This window comes from Amaranthus tricolor, chromosome 9 (assembly GCF_026212465.1).
Source record: "Amaranthus tricolor cultivar Red isolate AtriRed21 chromosome 9, ASM2621246v1, whole genome shotgun sequence".
Lineage (NCBI taxonomy): Eukaryota > Viridiplantae > Streptophyta > Magnoliopsida > Caryophyllales > Amaranthaceae > Amaranthus > Amaranthus tricolor.
Window position 1 is genome coordinate 23,320,269 of NC_080055.1, and position 20,154 is coordinate 23,340,422.

At 35.3% G+C, this 20,154-nt stretch overlaps 2 protein-coding genes across 4 annotated transcripts; one reads left to right on the forward strand and one right to left on the reverse strand.

The window, feature by feature from the left end:
• The first annotated feature begins 175 nt into the window (after positions 1-175).
• On the forward strand, positions 176-16,753 carry LOC130823692 (uncharacterized). Of its 3 annotated transcripts, none has more exons than XR_009046613.1 (14): positions 176-1,152; positions 2,452-2,728; positions 2,883-3,068; positions 6,996-7,133; positions 8,538-8,999; positions 9,664-10,720; positions 10,809-11,950; positions 12,427-12,617; positions 12,726-12,881; positions 13,904-14,138; positions 14,549-14,862; positions 15,230-15,634; positions 16,454-16,516; positions 16,613-16,753. XR_009046613.1 is itself a non-coding variant. In XM_057688423.1 (12 exons), exons 1-12 carry the CDS (start codon positions 377-379, stop codon positions 15,531-15,533), a joined length of 5,238 nt encoding a protein of 1,745 aa, XP_057544406.1. In that variant the 5' UTR covers positions 176-376; the 3' UTR covers positions 15,534-16,278. The 3 variants fall into 3 exon arrangements, 1 of the variants encoding a protein (XP_057544406.1); XR_009046614.1 differs by having other exon boundaries at positions 16,454-16,533; positions 16,613-16,743; XM_057688423.1 differs by lacking the exons at positions 16,454-16,516; positions 16,613-16,753 and having other exon boundaries at positions 15,230-16,278.
• LOC130823693 (pectinesterase-like) lies at positions 16,461-19,410 on the reverse strand. Its single transcript, XM_057688424.1, has 2 exons — positions 18,295-19,410; positions 16,461-17,155 (listed from the first exon to the last, which is right to left on the reverse strand). The coding sequence occupies exons 1-2, from the start codon at positions 19,361-19,363 to the stop codon at positions 16,461-16,463; spliced, it is 1,764 nt and encodes a 587-aa protein (XP_057544407.1). The 5' UTR covers positions 19,364-19,410.
• Positions 19,411-20,154: the final 744 nt, after the last annotated feature.

A 20,154-nucleotide genomic window follows, 5' to 3' on the forward strand; every position in this document is an offset into this window, starting at 1 on the left:
GATTTTTAATCTTAGTTATTCTTAATTTCATATGATAAAATATTCTAAAAATTTAATATAAAAGAAGTATTAATCAGTCATTTTCATACTATTTACATCAAGTGATAATGGTGCGAAGATTTAGCAATGAAGGTAGTACTCAATATAAACTAATGATGTGGCCTTAACAACCCCAAACAAACATAGTAGTTAAACTCAAACATAAACCGCTAAAACCCTTCCACCTCATCCTCGAAGTACAAACCACCATCACACTCATCTTTCTTCTCCCTTCAGTAACCCGCCATTTCTTTCTCGAACTCTCCTCTCTCCTCCCTCCTCCCTCCTCCCTCCTCCTGTCCTCCATCACCCACTTTTTTCTCTCTCCTCTTCTTCAATGGCGTCCTTCACTTCATCTTCTTCTCCTTCTAATCTCTTTCTGCCTCCATATCCATCTCCACTCCTCCATTCCACGTTTCGAAACCCGGAGTTTCGTCTATGGAAGAAACGCCGATTGAAACGTAAACAAAAATTCTTATCTCTTTTCAACAATCTTCAACCACCATCATCAGCACCATCAGATTCACCTTTTGCTTTTCTCTCCATTCTTCCTCTTGATTGGGTTCCATCTGCTGCGTTAGGGTTCACTTCGGCACTCACTCTCACTTTTCTCAATCGTAAATCTCATGCTCCTCAATTGAATTCGAATTCTAGAGTTTCCGATATTGGTGAATGGATTCTTTTCTCCAGCCCTACTCCGTTCAATCGGTTTGTGTTGTTACGATGTCCATCGATTTCGTTCGAGTATTTGGAGGATGTGAGTGAGAGATTGACGACAGAGGAGAAACATTATGTCAGATTGGATAGTGGAAGAATTCAATTAAGAAACGGTGATGAGGATGAGGTGAAGGAGAGAGAATACGAGTTGTTTGAATATCAGAGAGTGTGTGTAGGCACTGATGATGGTGGGGTTATTTCTTTGGATTGGCCATCCAATTTGGATTTGAGTGAAGAGCGTGGGTTGGATACTACTGTGTTATTGGTTCCAGGGACGGCTGAGGGTAGTATGGATGAGGATATTAGGTCTTTTGTGAGGGATTGTTTGCGGCGAGGATTGTTTCCTATTGTAATGAATCCCAGAGGATGTGCTGGTTCACCATTGACCACTGCTAGGTGAGTGTTTGATTTTAATTTTGTGTTGATTTAGTTGTGGCTGATTTCGTGTGATAAGTATAATGATGATGGAAGTATTCTTTTTATTTATTATTAACCTTTTAATAGCCTGATATTATACATTTCATAATCAAAGAAATGACTAATGAGTTAGATTTATTTGCTCGACTTGGGTGGACATATTTTAGGAGCTCTATTCATAAAGCATTACTAATTTGGGAAGGTTAACGTTTTCTCTATGTCTCAAAATACTATAATGCATTCATGTCTTAAAATGTGTTTGGATTACATTATTTTAGAAGGGGAGGAGAGAGAAGGGTAAATCATGTGTTTTACTTTTCCTACCAAATATCGGATGTATGTTTTACAAAAATTAAAGGAGTGATTCCCTCCATTTTCCTCCCCTCTCCTTACCTTATATCCAAACAAGGGAAATGCCATCCTTTCCTTTCCCTCTTCTTTCTTTTCTTCCATTCCCTTCCATCCAAACATATGGTGAATGTTTGAGCTTTTTGCTATTTGGTCAAATGACCAAACATTAAGAGACAAAGAAAGTATTTGCAAAATTATATTTTGATGAAAGGAGTATATTAGCAAGCATAAATCACGATGGCAGGAATCTGAGGAATGATTTTGGAGCTATCTTGGTGGAGGTAGGGAATCTGAGAGGATAAATTTGGAGCTATTATGGTGTTGGTGGGGTTGTCACCATTCCTTTGAATTGCTACATTGTGGTTAAAAAGTTGTAACATAGAAAACCACAATAACTACATTGTAGCAAATTCTTTAAAGGGACAGTCGAGTATGTTTCATGGGTTGTCTTTTAGTTACTTTGATGGAAATGCTATTTTGTGTTGAAAATTTGTGCCATAGGAGTGTGGGAGGTAGATACTATAAGTAGATGCTGGTGTATGTATGCGAATAAGATATATCGATTGGATTGTTGAATGAGCAATTAGTTGCATTGGATGTTTCACCATCTAAAATCTTTGTCAGTAGCCAAGAATTTTCTGCTACTTGTTGATCTTGGAGTTAGATTTGGAGTACCCAATGCCCTAGGTTGATCGCAGAGAGTGCTTCATGTGAAGAAGTTTGAAATGGATGTCATTTTCTGCTGAAGTGCTCTTTATGTGCAAAACTAACTACCACACCCCCCCCAACAAAAAAAAAAGTATCAATCTTTTGGCAGGGAATTAATTATTTTCTATTTGGATAGAATTGCTTTTTGTGAATTTTATTTTCTGGTTGCTCTATTTTTACTTATCACCTGATGGATATCATAAACTGTTTCGTATATAGGTTATTCACAGCTGCTGATAGTGATGACATTTGCTCAGCTATACAATTCATCACTAGTGCAAGACCATGGTCTACATTGACGGCAGTTGGCTGGGGTTATGGTGCAAACATGTTGACAAAATACCTTGCAGAAGCTGGGGAGAAGACTCCTCTTACAGCTGCTACATGCATTGACAACCCATTTGACTTAGATGAGGCTACCAGGACATCTCCTTACTGCACCACCATTGATGATAAGCTTACTGGAGGCTTGATAGATATCTTAAAGTCTAACAAGGTAAACATTCAGTTTTAATAATTCTACGCGTATCTTCTTTAATTAGCTAATTACAGTGCTTTAATTTTTTGAGTCGTGAAATTTGTTTCATTGTTTATTCTGTGAACAAATATATCTGTAGAAATCAAGTATTAACTGGCACCTTATGTCTCAGGAACTTTTTCAAGGCAGAAGGAAAGGCTTTGATGTCGAAAAGGCTTTGGGTGCTGAGTCTGTTCGTGATTTTGAAAAGGTAATATCGACAGTTTCATATGGATTTGATACAGTAGAAGAATTCTACACCAATTCCAGCACAAGATTATTGGTGGGGAATCTGAAGATTCCAGTACTGTTCGTGCAGGTGTGTTCTCATCTGGCACATTTTTAAAAATTTAACCTGTGTTTCTAATTTCCCTATACTCTTTTTTATATACTTATTATTGATCATGATTCATGAATGTGGAAGTGGTGCTTTTTAAAATGGATACCTGTAGAGAACCTAAATTTAATAGGATAAAAGAATACCGATTGGGGCTGGAGACTGTTACGCATAACTAGGTTACTCTCCTTTATATAGTAATTCTCCGTCATGTATGCGGGAGTGCAGTGGTAGTTGTTGAGAAGGGTACAAGGGATGTAAAGTGTAGAGAACGTAGATTCACTATAATTAAGGAATGCTGCTTAGGGCTGGAGCCTATTATGTATTACTTGTTGCTCCAGACTTTGTTTTGTGAATTAGGTCATGCGTCGGCAATTCTGACTTGGACAAAGTCATTATCGTGGCCCATAATGTTTTATCTGATTATCTTGTAACTTGAACATATGAATGTTCTTTTTGCCTGAACATCTCCTTTCGGATTATATGTTATTTATCATGTCATGTTTCTATATATGTTGACAGCTTATTCCTATCTCTATCATCTTTAGCTTATGATCCTTGCTTGCTTGACTGCCAACACCCCATCTATTTATAATCAGAGAGTTAGTGCTATAGCATTCACTAGCTATGTTACTGTGACTCGTCACTCTGTCATTGCTATGAGTAGTTGGCATTTCATCCTAAACTACAATCATGAATCTTTCACAAAATAGCCTTCTCGGACACTTGGGATACATACCGAGTCAGATATAACTCATAAGTACCCAAGTCTGATTAACATAGTTAATTAGGACTTAATTAGGACTTTCCTCTAAGCTAGGGTGACATATTTTGTGTGTGTTATTTACATTAGCAGCCTACCTTTAAATGCAATGTCCAATGTCTTCATCAATACTGCCACTGATGTGAATAGATAACCAAACACAGTTTAAGCATGCTGTTATCGCTGAGTTGCTGTTGTACTTGTTTTGATCTAAAATTAGGCGTTTCTACCATCCCTGTGAGGGATTTGGTTTGGTTAATGTCAAACCCATTGACTTTGAAGGTATTCGTTATCTTGTAGATGTTTTTTCTTGTGTATTTTATTATAGGACAAAGGCAACAAATTAAACCCATCGAGATGCTGAATATGTTAAGCTCATTCGTAACATAACTCATCGAGATGAATCTAACAACCGCTTGACTATGTTTTCTTTGTACATCAAGGACCTTACTGTAAAGTTACATGCTAAATAGCATGTTTTATTTATATGTTGCAAGTAATAAGGAACAATGGAACAACATCGATATACTTCCTCCATTTCTTTAGTTGCTATGCTGTAGTAGTTTACGCTATTCACCACTGATCTTTTTTGCTTTGTTCTTCCTTAGGTATATAGAAAAAAATAGCCAATTTGCATAAGCGCAAAAACTTCTACAATGTTTTAGACTATCTATAGTTGTGACTTGTGAGATAGATTAAAGAGTGACTAGGATTTCAAATTGTCAGCGACTCAGTGCCATTGTTTTTGAAAGGAGGAAGGATGGTATAATGAGAACAAAAAGGGAGTGCAATGCATGCACTTCAAACTACTTCATAAGATTTTTTTCTTTTTTTTTTCTTTTTTTTTTTTAAAAATTAAAAAATAAAAAATTTCTATATTTCTACAAGAAGACTACGATTTAGTAAGAAATGTTTCCCATTGATTGAATAACATCTCACACCACAGTTAGATTTTGCAGACAATGCGGATGGCCATTGGTTGTCTTGGCATATATTTTGGTCGCAATAAACTCAAATATCTTTGCAATATGGTCACGAGGAAATGACGGTGATATTTTGCACTATGCCTCTCATATTGCTTCACTGAATTTTCTCTTGCAAGCAATAAAATCAGTGATTCAGTTGGCTTCATGAAATACATGCGGCAGTTTTTAGATTTTATTTTTGCAAGCCTTCTAATATTTGACTTGTAATAAGCTTCCTTGGAGAATTATATATATATATATATATATATATATATATATATATATATATATATATATATATATATATGTATATGTATATATATGTATATGTATATATATATATGTATATATGTGTGTATATATGTATATATGTGTGTGTGTGTATATATATATATATATATATATATATATATATATATATATATATATATATATATATATATATATATATATATATATATATATATATATATATATATATATAATCAGTGATTCAGTTGGCTTCATGAAATACATGCGGCAGTTTTTAGATTTTATTTTTGCAAGCCTTCTAATATTTGACTTGTAATAAGCTTCCTTGGAGAATTATATATATATATATACATATATATATATATATATATTTTTAATAATACCTAATTCATTAATTAAGAGTCATACGACATCTACATCAGAGATAAAATTTAGCAAGTACATAACAACTTTAATCAAAGATAATTCAATATTAACAAAACTACGATCGTTGTGTATGAGATCTGACAATTTTGAATATTTTCTTCCACATCGTTGTTTGACACAACCTTCTACGAGGGGGTCTTTCGATCTGTTGTAGTCTTGAGATAGAATTGAACTCGATGTAGTTGATGGTAATTGCAATTTTGGTGTTTGCTGCATCAGCATATTAATCTCTACCAACAAATCAATTACATATTAAACTTCATAACTCCAAACTCTCACGAAGAGAGAGATCAAAACCCAATATATGGGTAGAATCAATCCAATGAATGGGTAGAACAACTCTCCTGTAGGGAGAGGACAAATATTTATTCTAATCATATTCAAAAAGCTTAAAACCGACAAATTTTAGGGGCTTACCATCAACCAAAAGGTTGATGATAGCCCCAAACCAACTATGGGGATTAGGGTTTTATTTAGAGAGAGAACTGAGAAAAGGAGAGGGAGGCGGGTAAGGAAATGAAGCTTAGATTTTTTAACTCCTTGGAGAATTATATAATTGTTAATGATAGCCTAAAATGAAGATTTTTATAAACATTAGCTATTGCTAACTGTAAAGTCAATTATAAAGAGCCAAAGCTCTTGTTATCAACAGATTAAAGAAACCAAAATTGATTGTGATAACTGACAGCTGCAATGGCATGTCAATTGAGTAAGAGCTAAATCTCAGAGAAATGATGATTTAACTGGAAGCCATCAAATTTCAATTTTCTATTTGGCAGTGAGAGGAGTTTTCCACTACAAAACAGTGAACTTAGAGGTCTTACAAGGTGTATTATTTCAATTGCTACTGAAAGTATGGCTAAGTTGAGTGCGATGAGTCCATTCCTTTTGTGAACTCCTTGGATAATTAAATGCTTGAATCATGGGTTTCCCATGTACAACATAGTTTGTGGATAATCTTGATGAAAATGGAGTGTTTGGTGAGTAGCCCCAATCAAAAGGATGGGATATTGATGATTGATTACGTGAGGAAAATCTTATCTTTTTATGTACTCATCTGCATTTGAAATACTTGGAGAGGTGTATAAATGCCATGATATCATTTTTACATTTTCTGATATTTTGGCTACAGTCTTTGCTTAAATACAGAAATCTCTTTGACACAAATGAAAAAAGGGATGCAATGAAAAGTCAAAGACCTTGGGTTCTTTCAACATGACTATGAAAATCTATACTATCCTCCATTTATTTTTAATAGCTATACTTCTCTCGAAAAGCTCTCACATATGAGGGAGAAGTGTAGCTATACAAAGATAGTAGAAGTATATCCATCACCAGTAATGGCTAAGCAAAATTTTGGTCCTTGTACTTGTCCCTGTTTTCTTTCCAAGGAATTGTCTTTGAACTTTTTTTTTCTTGTTTATTATACTGTCTCTTTTCTTTGAACTCTCTTATATTAATTGACACTCATCCACTATGTCTCTCCACCTCCACTCTTTTTAGAATGACAATGGGACGGTGCCACTTTTCTCCATTCCTCGTGGATCGATTGCTGAAAATCCCTTTACCAGTTTACTTCTGTGTTCATGCTTACCATCAAATGTTACTGCAAGCTCGTGGTATCAACAAGTGGCTATTGAGGTAAAGCTTAATATTTGCTTGATTATGGATATAATTGCTTTTATAACCTGCATTTGGGTTTTTCTTTCAGTAGTATAGGTTTTGCCTTTTTCTTTTTTAAAGAAAAAATTAAACTAAAAGATCTATTCAACTTGGATTCTAAGGTTCTTTTGAAATTATTATAAAGAACATATATGCAGTTGCCAATGAACTTAAGCCCTAATGTGCAAGAAATCAACAGGAAGGAGGTAAAGATTCTGCATGAAGAAATATCAGCAAAAATAAGAATTGCACTTAACTCATAAAGATAACATTCAGATAGGGTGAACGACTAAAACAAGATAGCCCCAGTTAATTTGCTAATCTACAATGGAACCACGATGCTTGTTTTTTGTACAAAACTAATAAACTCATAATAATAATAATAATAATCATAAAAAGGGTGTAACACTTACACAAGACTTGCTAACCCTGGTGACAGTAACTTAAAGATATTCTAAAATGGAATCAAATCCCCAAAAAATACCCAGCATTCCAATATTAATGTGTAGCAGTTTCCTTGAGCGATCTTCATGCGTGAAACGATGTTGCTAGAATGTGCAGACTGTTAGTTTTCTTTGTTTGCTAGTTTTTTGTTGGACTTGGGAGTGGTGTAGGGGTAGGGAAATATGGTGGAGTGGGGGAGGACTACGGATATTTTTGCTCATTTATAAACCTGCCAACTGTGCATTCACCATTACCAGTAGCTATTGTGAGTTGTCCTTTGAGCATGGTATAATAAGAATTGTAAGTAGACTTGTAAAAATAGTCAATCATTTTCGGTCAAGCCTTTGGGCCGTGTCGGGCGGTTCTAGTTTGACGGGCTACATGTCGGCCCAAATGGGCAAAAGTTATTAGATTTTTTTAACATCATCAATATTTATATCTTGACAAATATAAATACATTTTTTATTTTATAAATTAATTATTCCAATAATAATAATGGACCAGTCTACAATATCGATGCTACGATGAGAAAAATTTTGAGTTAAAACACAAAAATTGGCTAGTAATATATTGGGTTCAGATAGGTTATAGTTTTCTATCTTCTAGATGGAGGAATGAACCAGTAAGTTATCATCTGAAATATTGTAAGCTTGTATAATGCTGTCGGCAACTTTGACTATTGATTTTCAAAGTAATGCTTCAGCTGTTTAAGCCATCTTTTCTTTAAAGATGAATCAGTATAATCCTGAGAAGATCAGAGCACTTTCTGATTAATCATCATTACGATCACATGTTCTTTTCTTTCGGCAAGGTTGTCCTGCTTTGCTGGTAGTCCTAATCCCTCAGTTGAATTCTATTTGTTTGTTGATACATCATTCTTTTTTCATCTAAATAAATTTTGATCGCATGGCTATTGATTGCATAAAATATATGCTGAAGTGGCTCGCAGCAGTGGAGCTTGGTCTTCTGAAAGGTCGTCACCCCCTTCTACAAGATATCGATGTTACTATCAACCCTTCAAAGGGTTTAGCTCTTGTCGAGGGAAGGACATCTGAAACAAATGACAGGCTTGATGAAGTCTTGAATATAGCAAATTTAAATGATTCAGATACTTATATGGATCCCATGAAGGAGTTTCTTACAGAGAATGATCCTGTGGCTAGTATTCAATTGAAATTCAGTCAGAATTTAACTAGGAATGGAACGCTTACTGATCAAATTTCAAGTGGATCAAACGGTGCTTTCCCACGTGACCGCTTGAAAAATGGAGATTCCTCTGAAGACACAGAACATGATTTAGAAGAGACTGATCAAGGTCAAGTGCTTCAGACAGCGCAGGTTGTTATGAATATGCTTGATGTGACTATGCCTGGGACCTTGAAAGAAGAAGAGAAGAAGAAGGTAATTGTTATAAGGCTGAACATTTGAAATATTATTGTTGTAAATGCTGACAGTGGGTTGTTCATTTTATAGTAGGTGCATATATGACATCTCTTCTTGATGTTGTTTTATGATAAAGAGATTACCCTCATTAAATCTTTGCTAGAATATATTAACAGTTCTATTGTATTTTATACATTGAAAAGAAAATCAAGAACACCTGACAGACTTGTGGAATATGGTAAAGACGAGTTCTTGTTGACATTTTTGGAAGATGAATGTGTTCAGATCTTTGTGCAACTAATGCTTCCTATTGATGTCATTGAGAGACTGGGTGTAAGATAAGTAAACCATGACGGTATATAATGTATTGGTTGTGTTCGTGATTTAGGAGTCGAAAGTGATAAAGCAGCAACAGTTTTCCAAATATATTGTTCTGTCATAATGTCTCATGCATTAAATCTTCTTTAGGAAGCATATCTAGTTTTTATCATATTTTCATTCCTCTGTTGTGTTACATTATTCTAAGAAGTTGCCAGTTTTATTGACAAACATTTTTTCTACTAATTTTTTAAATTACAGCCAACTACTATCTGGCTCACCTTTTAAATCACTCTACTGTCACTTATTAGGAGAGGATCAACTTTGCTTTGAATTCATTATGATGGATTCTCCCTTTTGGCAGGTTCTATCTGCTATTGGTCAAGGTGAAACCCTCATTAAGGCATTAGAGGATGCTGTCCCAGAGGATGTCCGTGGAAAACTTACTACTTCTGTTTCTGAAATTCTACAAGCGCAAGGGAAGAATTTGAACTTTGACTCACTATTGAGCATTAAACATAAAGCTAAAACTTCAGCTGGTTTAAAATCAAAGAATGATAATACAAGCATGTATTCTACGTCCAATGCAAATAATGATCACCTTTCAGATAACATAGTTGCAAGTGATGCTAAAACAGACAGCAGTGATAATAGTCCACGTGATGTGGAAAAATTTGATGGAGAAGTTACTAGGGCTCAGCCAGAAAAAACACCAGTTAGATCTGATATCTCTGACTCTAAAGAATTAGAGAGCCAAGATGATCATAAAAATTTGCCAAAAGGTTTGAGTGAAACATTGAATAATGATGAAAACCTTGATGCTGATGCTTCAAGAAAGGTGGGCCAGATTTCTGAATCTGTTGAGGATTCCAAAGTAAATTCGTCTAGCCATATTAGTGGCGGCACCCATTCTGAAGCAGGTGTTATGCAGAGTGATAGATCTTTAAATGACGATACCGGCCAGAAAGAAAGTAATATCTCTGGGGATGTTGGAGAGCCCAAAGATTTGACAAGCGTGCAAAATAACACAAGCTCAGCCGCTGAGAGTAGACCTGCTGATACAAATGAAGCAGCACCAGCATCCGTCTCCGAAAATCAATTGTCGGAGAAAGCAGATGATGATAGTAAAACCAAGAGTGAAAATTTGCAAACTCAGCCAGATCAGACTACAGTTCCTGATTACAAAAGCCCCACGTTCAGTGTCTCCCAAGCTTTAGATGCTTTGACAGGGTTGGATGATTCAACTCAGGTGGCTGTCAATAGCGTGTTCGGTGTCCTTGAAGATATGATTGCTCATCTGGAAGAGAAAAATAATGACAGTTTAGTCAACAAAGAATCTGAGGAAAAGAATCCAATTAGCAGCTCAGTTAATGGAAAGGATGGCCGTAGTGGTGAACTTCAGCTAGAAAAACGAACAGAAGGTAAGAAGAACTTGTGTTTCTTTATGACTTGTAAAATCCTTTGGATCTAATTTCTATGGTAGTCTTACTGATTCACAGCTTGATGCAGGAGAAAATACAGAAGACACAATTCCTTTGGTTATGAAACGTGTTAATGAACATGATAGAAACAAGAGTATGAAAAATAGTCCAACTGCAGCTTCCGGCAGGGAAGACAATATCAGGGACCTCAATTTGGTCATCAAGAATTCGTCAGCGGCAGCTTGTAGCAAACCGAATAACTTTAATAAATATTCTTTTCACATAACATCAGATCCATATCTGAATGTGTTATACATAGAATTTTTACGAAAATATGTTCTTTCAGAGATGCGAAAAGTGAAATGTATGGACAGGGATTCAACTGTTGCTCCGTTTCTTGACAATGTTCCAGAAGATGGGCACTGGGTTCTGATAAAACAACCTGACGGTATGCATGTTGCTGTGTTTGATAATCACAAGAAAAAAAAAAAGGATCCCAAGCTACTTCCGAAAGAAATTGTTGTGGATAGTGTTATTGAGCCATCATATGTCATTTTAAACAATGAGGGGCAAGAGAAACCAGCAGAAGAGTTGTCAAAAAAATGTCCTGACCAACTTGTGAACCATGATATTAATTTGGATAGTTTAAAACTCTATGTTAAGACCACACTTCTTAATTCTCTGGAAGTTGAAGTTAGTCGTAGGCTTAATGCAACAGACATGGAAGATATGGAAGCTGTGCTTGCAGCCGAAATGAAAGGAGTAGCAGATGCTGTATATTTGGCAATTCAAGATGACGTAGAGCATAATAGGAAACTCTTGCTCTCTGGATTGGATCCTGATTTCCAAAAGTGGAGTAGGCTTAATGGAAATCGGATTTTAGAAGTGATTTCCATGGCAGTTCAAAATACCAGCTACTTGAAAAAAGTTTTGCCCACTGGTGTCATTGTTGGTTCGACTTTAGCTGCTTTGAGAAAATGCGCCGATTTGGTTTCCGCATATTGGAATAATGCTGCTGAAAAATTGAACACGGATCAAAATTATACTAAAGTGTTGAACCATGAGGATCAACTTCCACCAAAGGTCATTGAGCTCCTTGATGGAAAAGAACAAGATCTTTCTTTAGAAACGAATTTAAGGAATGATGCTGGAATTTCAAACAGGGACACTCTCGTGGTTGGTGCTGTTACAGCTGCACTTGGAGCATCTGCTTTACTATCAAGTCAGCAGGTTTGTAATATATTGCTTTGAAGCTATTGTCTATACGCATTTCTATTTTAATTGTGGTTATCGTAAGTCCATGAGTGAAGAAATGGGTGTATCCCTTCCTTACATGATGGCTGGTCTCTAATTGAAGTAAAAAACGTGACTGATTGATGAGATCTCTTGTTTTAATGAAACTTCCTCTATCGTGGTTGGAATGATATCAAGCTTACATGAATTGGCTTTGCACGAATTTTTGTTAAACCATGTAACTGGGAACCGCTGGAATGAGTTTGTTACCAGTGGATTAAATGTTTGATCTTATCCCTTTATTTGTTGCTTGCCCTGACCGCAGAAGCTGGCAGGCTGATATTTTCTAATATTTCTTTCCATGTCTAGGCGCCCAATATCGCGATAACTGATTTTAAGACCATAAATTGGCTATTGCAGTCAGTTTTGTTGCTTACTTGCCATTTGACTTTGGGATGTTCATTTGATCATAGGAGGGTTTCATGGATATTGACAATTGTCAAACGTCGGTAGAGAAACATATAAAGAGTGAATCTGTAAAGTCAGATGAGATAGAAGATAATAAAAACCAGAGCAATATAGTAACAAGTCTTGCTGAGAAGGCAATGTCTGTTGCTGCTCCAGTGGTTCCTACCAAGGAAGATGGAGCTGTTGATCACGAAAGGTTTGAGCTTGACATCAGTAATATGCTCTTTTCTGTTTGTTATCCTTTTTCTTTGTATGTATGAGTGCGCCTGGATGTGGATTGTTTAATGGAATTTTTCTTGAACAGGCTCGTAGCAATGCTGGCAGAATTGAGCCAGAGAGGTGGCATGCTAAGACTAGTTGGAAAATTAGCTTTACTTTGGGGTGGTCTTCGTGGTGCTATGAGTTTGACAGACCGGCTAATCTCATTTTTACGAATTGCTGACCGGCCTTTGTTGCACAGGTGATGGGTTGAATGTTTTCTAAATGTTTTTAGACCACTAAATGAGTGTATGATCTGAAATGATTGCATCCATCCATTTTTTTTGAAGGTCTTTTGAGTTGTAATTTTTTTTTTTTTGTATTATGTTGACTAGTGTGCCTGTCTAAGTGTTCTAGAAAAAAGAAGGTTACATGTTAGAGTGTTACATTGACTCCCTTAATTGATTTGATCTTATTAACTAATGTTCCTTATATATTTCTCCTTTTACATAAATCCTCACAATCAAGCATCACTGAGATTCAGCTGGGTATTCTCCTAGTAACCTACACCAAACCCCTCTCGGATGAAAAGGAAATTTAGCCCTTTTGTAGAATGTATTGGAATGATTCACAACAATAGTTTGAACCTGGAAAAGCTTATCTTGCATTTTAAGCCTATAGTGAAAATGGTGCCACCCCCTTTTTTGGGCATAAAACCAATAATTTTCAACTCATTTGAACTTCTCCTATCGCATTAAATGTGATTTTACTAATCTTACTGCCTAATGTAGTTTATGCCTATGCCAAGAAACAAACTTAATATTTGTGTATTCGTACAGCATTTGCATCAAATTAAGTATCCATACTCTTAATTGCTCATACGAGAAAGCATATTGCTTTTTTAATAATTCAACTTGACATTCAACCAGAATTGAGGATATGCAATAGCCTTTTCTTTTTGCTATTTTTCTGTGGAGTGGAGATCTAATTATTATATACTATATATCTACTAAAGCAATGTCGACGTCTTTAGTTTCTGGTGATGTAAACTTCAGCTTGAAATAAACAAGTAATGACTCTCATCAGGTGTTATTTTGTGATAACTTCTGTCATATCATAACTTCCTTCATTGAGGGAAGCGTGTGTTCTTTATTTTTCAGCATACTATGCAAGTTTAATTGTGTCGAATGTTTGTTCCATAATATTCAATCCCTTTGAACATGATAGTGTAAATATAAAGGTGTTCCCCGACAGGGTTTTTTTTAACAATCTTTTCTTTTGCAGGGTACTTGGATTTTCATGCATGGTATTAGTTTTGTGGTCCCCAGTGTTGGTGCCTCTTTTGCCTACACTTCTTCACAGTATGGCAACACATACCTCCTCTAGGATTGCTGAGCTAGCCTGTGTTGTTGGCCTTTATGCTGCTGTCACAATACTCATCATGCAGTGGGGGAAACGGATACGAGGTTATGAATATCCATTGAAAGAGTATGGACTAGATTTTACATCATCGAGAAAGGTAGTAATTAACATCTGGAGCAGTCACTTTCATATCAGAAATCTATTGTACTAGAGGTTGATGACATTTTTTACTGGGATCTTTAATTAGTCTATCTTTTAAACTGCGATTTACCTGTACAGAAGTAATTTTGAGTGTATAACCAATAGTAGAGCTCGTAGTGTTAATATTCACAACCATGATATATTTAGTGAATTCAATTAGTTCCTTAGAATGAAAGTTGCTTGAGGTTGTGGCTGCTAAGCTCACCTTCTCTTCTTAACTGAAACCTTTCAACAAAGGGGAAGTGAGAGAAAATACATTTAAGCAAAAGCAAACCAGGAAATTAGAAGACAACTTTCTGTTCCTTTTTTGAGATTTTAGGTGTGGTTATGTCTTTTCTACTAACAGTGTCTCTTGTGTTCATACAGGTGCAACATTTCATGATCGGGTTGGCTGGGGGAGTGATGCTGGTTGTGTCTATACATTATGTGAATTGGTTACTTGGTTTTGTGAACTTTTCCTTTCCACCAAGTTTTGGTTCATCTTCTGCAAGTATTCTTGCCAAAATCAAAGCTCATGGCCAGCTGTGCCTTTTGGCTGGTCAAGGACTTTTAATGGCAGCTGGTGTTGCTTTTGTTGAAGAACTACTCTTTCGATCATGGTTTTTAGAAGAAATTGCAGCTGACCTTGGTTATCATCCTGGAATACTTTTATCTGGGCTTGCATTTGCAATATCACAAAGGTATGTCTATTGTATACATACTTAGAATCTGGAAATTGTCCTGAAGCTGTATCTGTCCTGTCTCCTATTCCTATTCCAATGGAAATGGTGTAAGTTGAGTGGTAGAAGGGAGTAGAGTAGAAGCGAAATTATTGATGGTTTTGGGCTATTTTTGGGATATTTTGAACGAATTGCAAATTTAAAAAGCGAATTAGTTGGCGAATTATGCCACACTTGTGATAGTATGTGATGTAAATACCTTTGTGCTTTCAGAGATGCATATATCACATATTATCTTGTGAAAATAGATATTTTTCTCCTTGTTGCCTTTCATTTGTCTTTACTGCAAGAAACATAATAACAAATCTTCTGTTTATAAATTTCCCAGGTCTTGGCAGGCTGTTCCAGGGCTTTGGTTATTATCCATGTGTCTTGCTGGGGCTAGAATGAGAAGAGAAGGCAGCCTTTTTGTTCCCATTGGATTGCGCACTGGGCTTTTGGCTTCCAGTTTTATATTACAAACAGGAGGTTTTGTGGTATACTTGCCCAAGTTTCCATGGTGGGTCGTTGGTACACATCCTTTCCAGCCATTTAGTGGTGTAGTGGGTTTTTTCTTGGTTTTATTATTAGCCGTGGCCTTGTATCCAAGGCAGCCTGGCCTAAGGGAGAGAATGCGCAGTATTCGGGCATGAGGGACTTCTTACTTGGAGAGCCTGTGAACTGTGATTATGAAAGATTTGGAGCTATGATACTTCTGTTGCCCACCTGATGTTATCATATATTGCTTGAATGGGTGAGGGTTTATATTTGTAATTTACATACAAATGGTGACATTATGGGGATGGAGGTGAATTGCCTAGAACGAATGCGGAAAGTAAACCACTACGGGCATGCTTGGATTGAGGGTAAATATTTAAGGGGAAATAAAGTCAAACTAATGAAATGAAACCAAATAAAGATGCATTTGAAGTAGTTGAGATAGTTGGGAAGAAGGTAAAATGAATATAAAATAAAAATAATGAAGGAAAAAAAAGATGATTTCCCCTATTATGGAGGTAATACATTCCTCAACCCTCCCCTAGGATAAATATTTACCCCACAAAATTGAGAGCTCCCTTTATTTTTCATTATTTGGCAACCATTTTTTCATCTCTAAAGCAATCAAATTTCACTGATTTCTCATTCACCAACTTCGTTTTCTTACTTTGACTTTTTTTTACCCAATTAAATATTTACACTCAATTCAAGCATGCCCTAAAAGTTAAAACGTGAAGGGTTGTGACATGTTATACACACAATAAACAGGTAAAAATGTAATTGTATATAGAAATTTTTGTAGAAGAGAATGTGAGGTCGGCAAAGCAAAGGTGCTGGATATCAAGTGTAAGTTGAAACATTTTGAACTTGTATATAAAAAAACAGCTACACTTTCTTTCATTGCATATTGTTTCTCAGTATATACAAATGAAATAATACTATTCCTGCATTTTCGAGCTATATACACATCGGGAAACCTGGGTAGTTTCTGCAAGTGGTTCCAAGTACAGTTAGTATGAAGATATTGTTGATAAAAATGGGGTTTACAATGTGTTTTCAAGTACAATTTATGCAGGTAGTCTTCAAGGATCATGAAACAGAGGAAACCCAGTGCTGTGCAACCAGTCATCAGGAACATGTAAAAAAGCTCCTGTTGTAAATCTCTTGGCTATATCTTCAGTACAATTCTTCTTGAATCCTCTCCATCTAACTCTATATCGTGTATCTGCCCCAGGTCCGAAGTTCATGTATTCAATGTACTCTATTGTATCCAAATTGCTGTATGCATCCCATTGAGACCATCCCAGTGGATGTATCAGGTCTCCCAAGTAGCTCTTCATTATGACCGTTCTTGAGTAGTTCCTCCATGGGCGACCTAGAAAGGTGAAAGTTCGCCTACGATCAAGACGAGAGAAGTTAGGGGCAGCCTCAACAGTGCAGTTGTGGAGAGAGAACCCAGTGTTCTGATTAGGGTCTTCTCTGCTCTGAGCTGTAATCATGTTGCTTTGCCCCGGAATAGGTTTTCTAACTAGAATGCGGCAGTTGTGAAAAATGGCTGCTGCATTTCCGAAAATGAAATCAATGGTTCCTTGGATGACACATTCCCGGTAAAACTGGCGAAGGGAGTGAGCATAGAGAGTGTCCTGGTTCGATGTGAAGTTGCACCGGTAAAATGCAGAGTTGGAGGTGACTCTGATTGCGACGGACTGGTATTTTTCTGGACTTGCTGTGTTTTCTACTGTCAGGTCTCTAGCTAAAAACCTGTCTCCAATTACAGCTGTAGAATAGCAGCCATACCAATAATTACTCAACACCTTTTTTACAGATTGTATTAACCTTTTTCTTTAAAGAAATGTAGATAGTTGTAAACTTGTAATAAGTAATCTTGTAAAACAAATTTCACACACTTTTATTGCACAATTCATGTAAAATTTGGTAAGGCAGAAGTGACTGGGAATTGGGAAACTATCCATTAGTATTTACCATAATACCACTGTATATATGGAAAATGTTCCTTTTAATTTTGAAGGAATCTCTCTAAAAAAATTTTTTTTTGAGCCAGAGTGACACTATGGCCGTATTCTCCGTTATGGGTATGTGTCGCCTTCTTCAGACTCTAATTATAGTTCTTATGGACGGAATAGATCAGGTACAATGTTGATGACGTCTTTTTTAAACTTTAATCTCATTTAATCTTATTCGCACCATATTAATATTTACACTATTTTTGATCTTTGTGTCATTCTCCTCTATATTGAATTCATAGGGACAGAGGGTAGTAATATTATTAAGAAATAATAAGTGTAAAAGCAAATTGAAAGTACAAAATCAAACAAATGGTCCATCAAGACATCAAGTAATTCATATTATTCTATGGTTTCAAAAATAATAAAGCCACACTCACATTATACTAAATCCAAAATATTCCAAATGGTAGAATAGTAAGGTCCAAATGTTAACCAGTAAGCCACAATTATAGTTGGTTTTTCTTTAAATGAAATGATGATTATTGTTACTTTGTTTACTCCATTCCCACTTTTTTTAACACAGTACATAAAACACTTTTTCTCCAATTTTAAAGGTATTATTCGAATTATTGGGTCAGTCAGTTATTTCGAACAGATTAAAAATCGGATATTATGTCCATATTTGTTTTTACATAATATTGCGTTCATTTTGAACTCGGGTCAAAGTCGGATTTGATTTCGATGTCAGATGCATATCGAATTATCAAGTCTTTTTGAATGCCTCAACAGCAAGCAGTATTTTGAGAGCTTTTCGTCTTGGTTTGTTGGCTACAAAAATTATGAGACCTTTTCGTTCTAAGTATAATCAACAAACTTAAACGGATAGAGTATTCTCCTAACTAATCATTGAAGAAAACACGCAAAAATCAAGAGGAAGAAAAATGCATACTCAAAGTTGCAGAAGCAAATGTAGAAAACCCATCAAGAATACTTCTATTTCCACTAATCAAAGTAGAATTAATTCCATCTCCAAAAAACATAATACTCATTTTATTTCTTGGAATCTCCAAATTTTCATGATAAATTCCCGCCTTAATTTTTATCACATACCTACTCATACTCATATTTGGCGCCATTTTTATTGCTTCTTCAATTGTTCTATAATCCCCACTTCCATCCATGGCAACCACAGCATTTGCCCTAACCCTAAAATTCCTTCTCCCCATCAATCTTCTTTCCCTCTTACTCATCCATGGCGGAAACCCATTTTTCGAACCTCGAACCAATGAAAACTGTTGATCTTCATCCAAGAACAATGACTGGTTTTCTTCATTCTGTTTCTTGTGTTCTTCAATATGTTTAATGATTGCCAATGAATTACTAATCATTTGAATAATGGGTTTTAATTTCATTTCAAGATAAATTCTAAAACCCTTTTTCTGATTCAATTTTTTTGCCATTTCCTCTAAATCAAAGAACCCATCAATGCAAGTATTTTCATTAGTCATAGCAGCACTCAAAAGGGTCTTTAAATTCCCATAATGTGGACTAGAAAGCACAATAGAATTGTGAAATTCATCCATGGCTTGACCTAATTCATATAAGGTTTGATCAAGCAAATCAAGACAATCATTGAAAGCAGCCTTTTCTTGAAAGCTAACCATTTGATGACCAAAATAGTTAATGATTTGGGGTTTAGTCTTCGAGATTAAATCAATGGTGTGATTTATCGTGGCCTCGAAGATATCTCTAAGGGTTGTAGCCTGAGAATGGGTTGAGGATAGAGTGGAGAAACAGAGAGATGGGTATAAAGTGGATGAACAAGTAGTTTTGATTATGATGTTTGGAGATGAAATTATGTTTGTTATTTGAATTGTGGAAATGGGGTTTGTTAGTAAGAAAGTGGTGATAATAGTGAAGAAGAAGATGATTAAACAAAGGAAGATGAAGGTTGTTTTGTTTTGGTTTTTTTTTGGGGAGTTGTTGATTATGGTGATTGGATTGGTTGTTTCTTCCATTTTTGATTTTATGAGGAAGAGAAATCAAACTAAATCTTGGTCTAAGAGTGCATTGTTATCACATAAATTTATAGGTTTCTAAAGGTGTTTTCGAGTCCTTTCATGTTTCATCTATAACAATATTTTTTTTTTTATAAAGGGTAAAGTTGATTATATCTCTTATTAAATTTATTATTCAATAAAATAATATTTTTATTAAATTTATTATTCAATAAAATAATATTTTTATTTTTATTTTTTTAAAATTTTGTGAATAATTTTTTTGAAAACTTTGTAAGAAAGGAGAGAGTGTGAAACAATTTGGATTTTACATATACTCCTTCTATCACTGTGTGTTTGTAATATTTAAATTCTTATTCTTTTACGGATATTATATGAATGGGTAAAATAAGAAATTAAGAATAAAACAATAGACATAGTGTGTTTATTTATTTATTTATTTATTACATATTTTAGGGCCTAAAACAAAAAATTAAACTAAAGCAATAGCAATGTATAACCTACTATAATTTAATATTTAAAGTCTCCAAAACTAAGCAGCCTTGTACAGTAGGGTACTGTACACATGTCCAAAGTTATCCCTGATTATATACATGTGAGATGAGAAATACTTCTCTTTGGATAATATATATTTGAAGAAACTCGTACAATGCATGGTAAGTACATTCATACATCAATCACATGTTCATCATATGAAGGCATCTCTCAACATCATTAAGTATCTTAAAGGTACACTTAAGAAGGAATGATGTTTTAACTACTCTTATGAGAGATCGTCTTTCGGTGAGCCA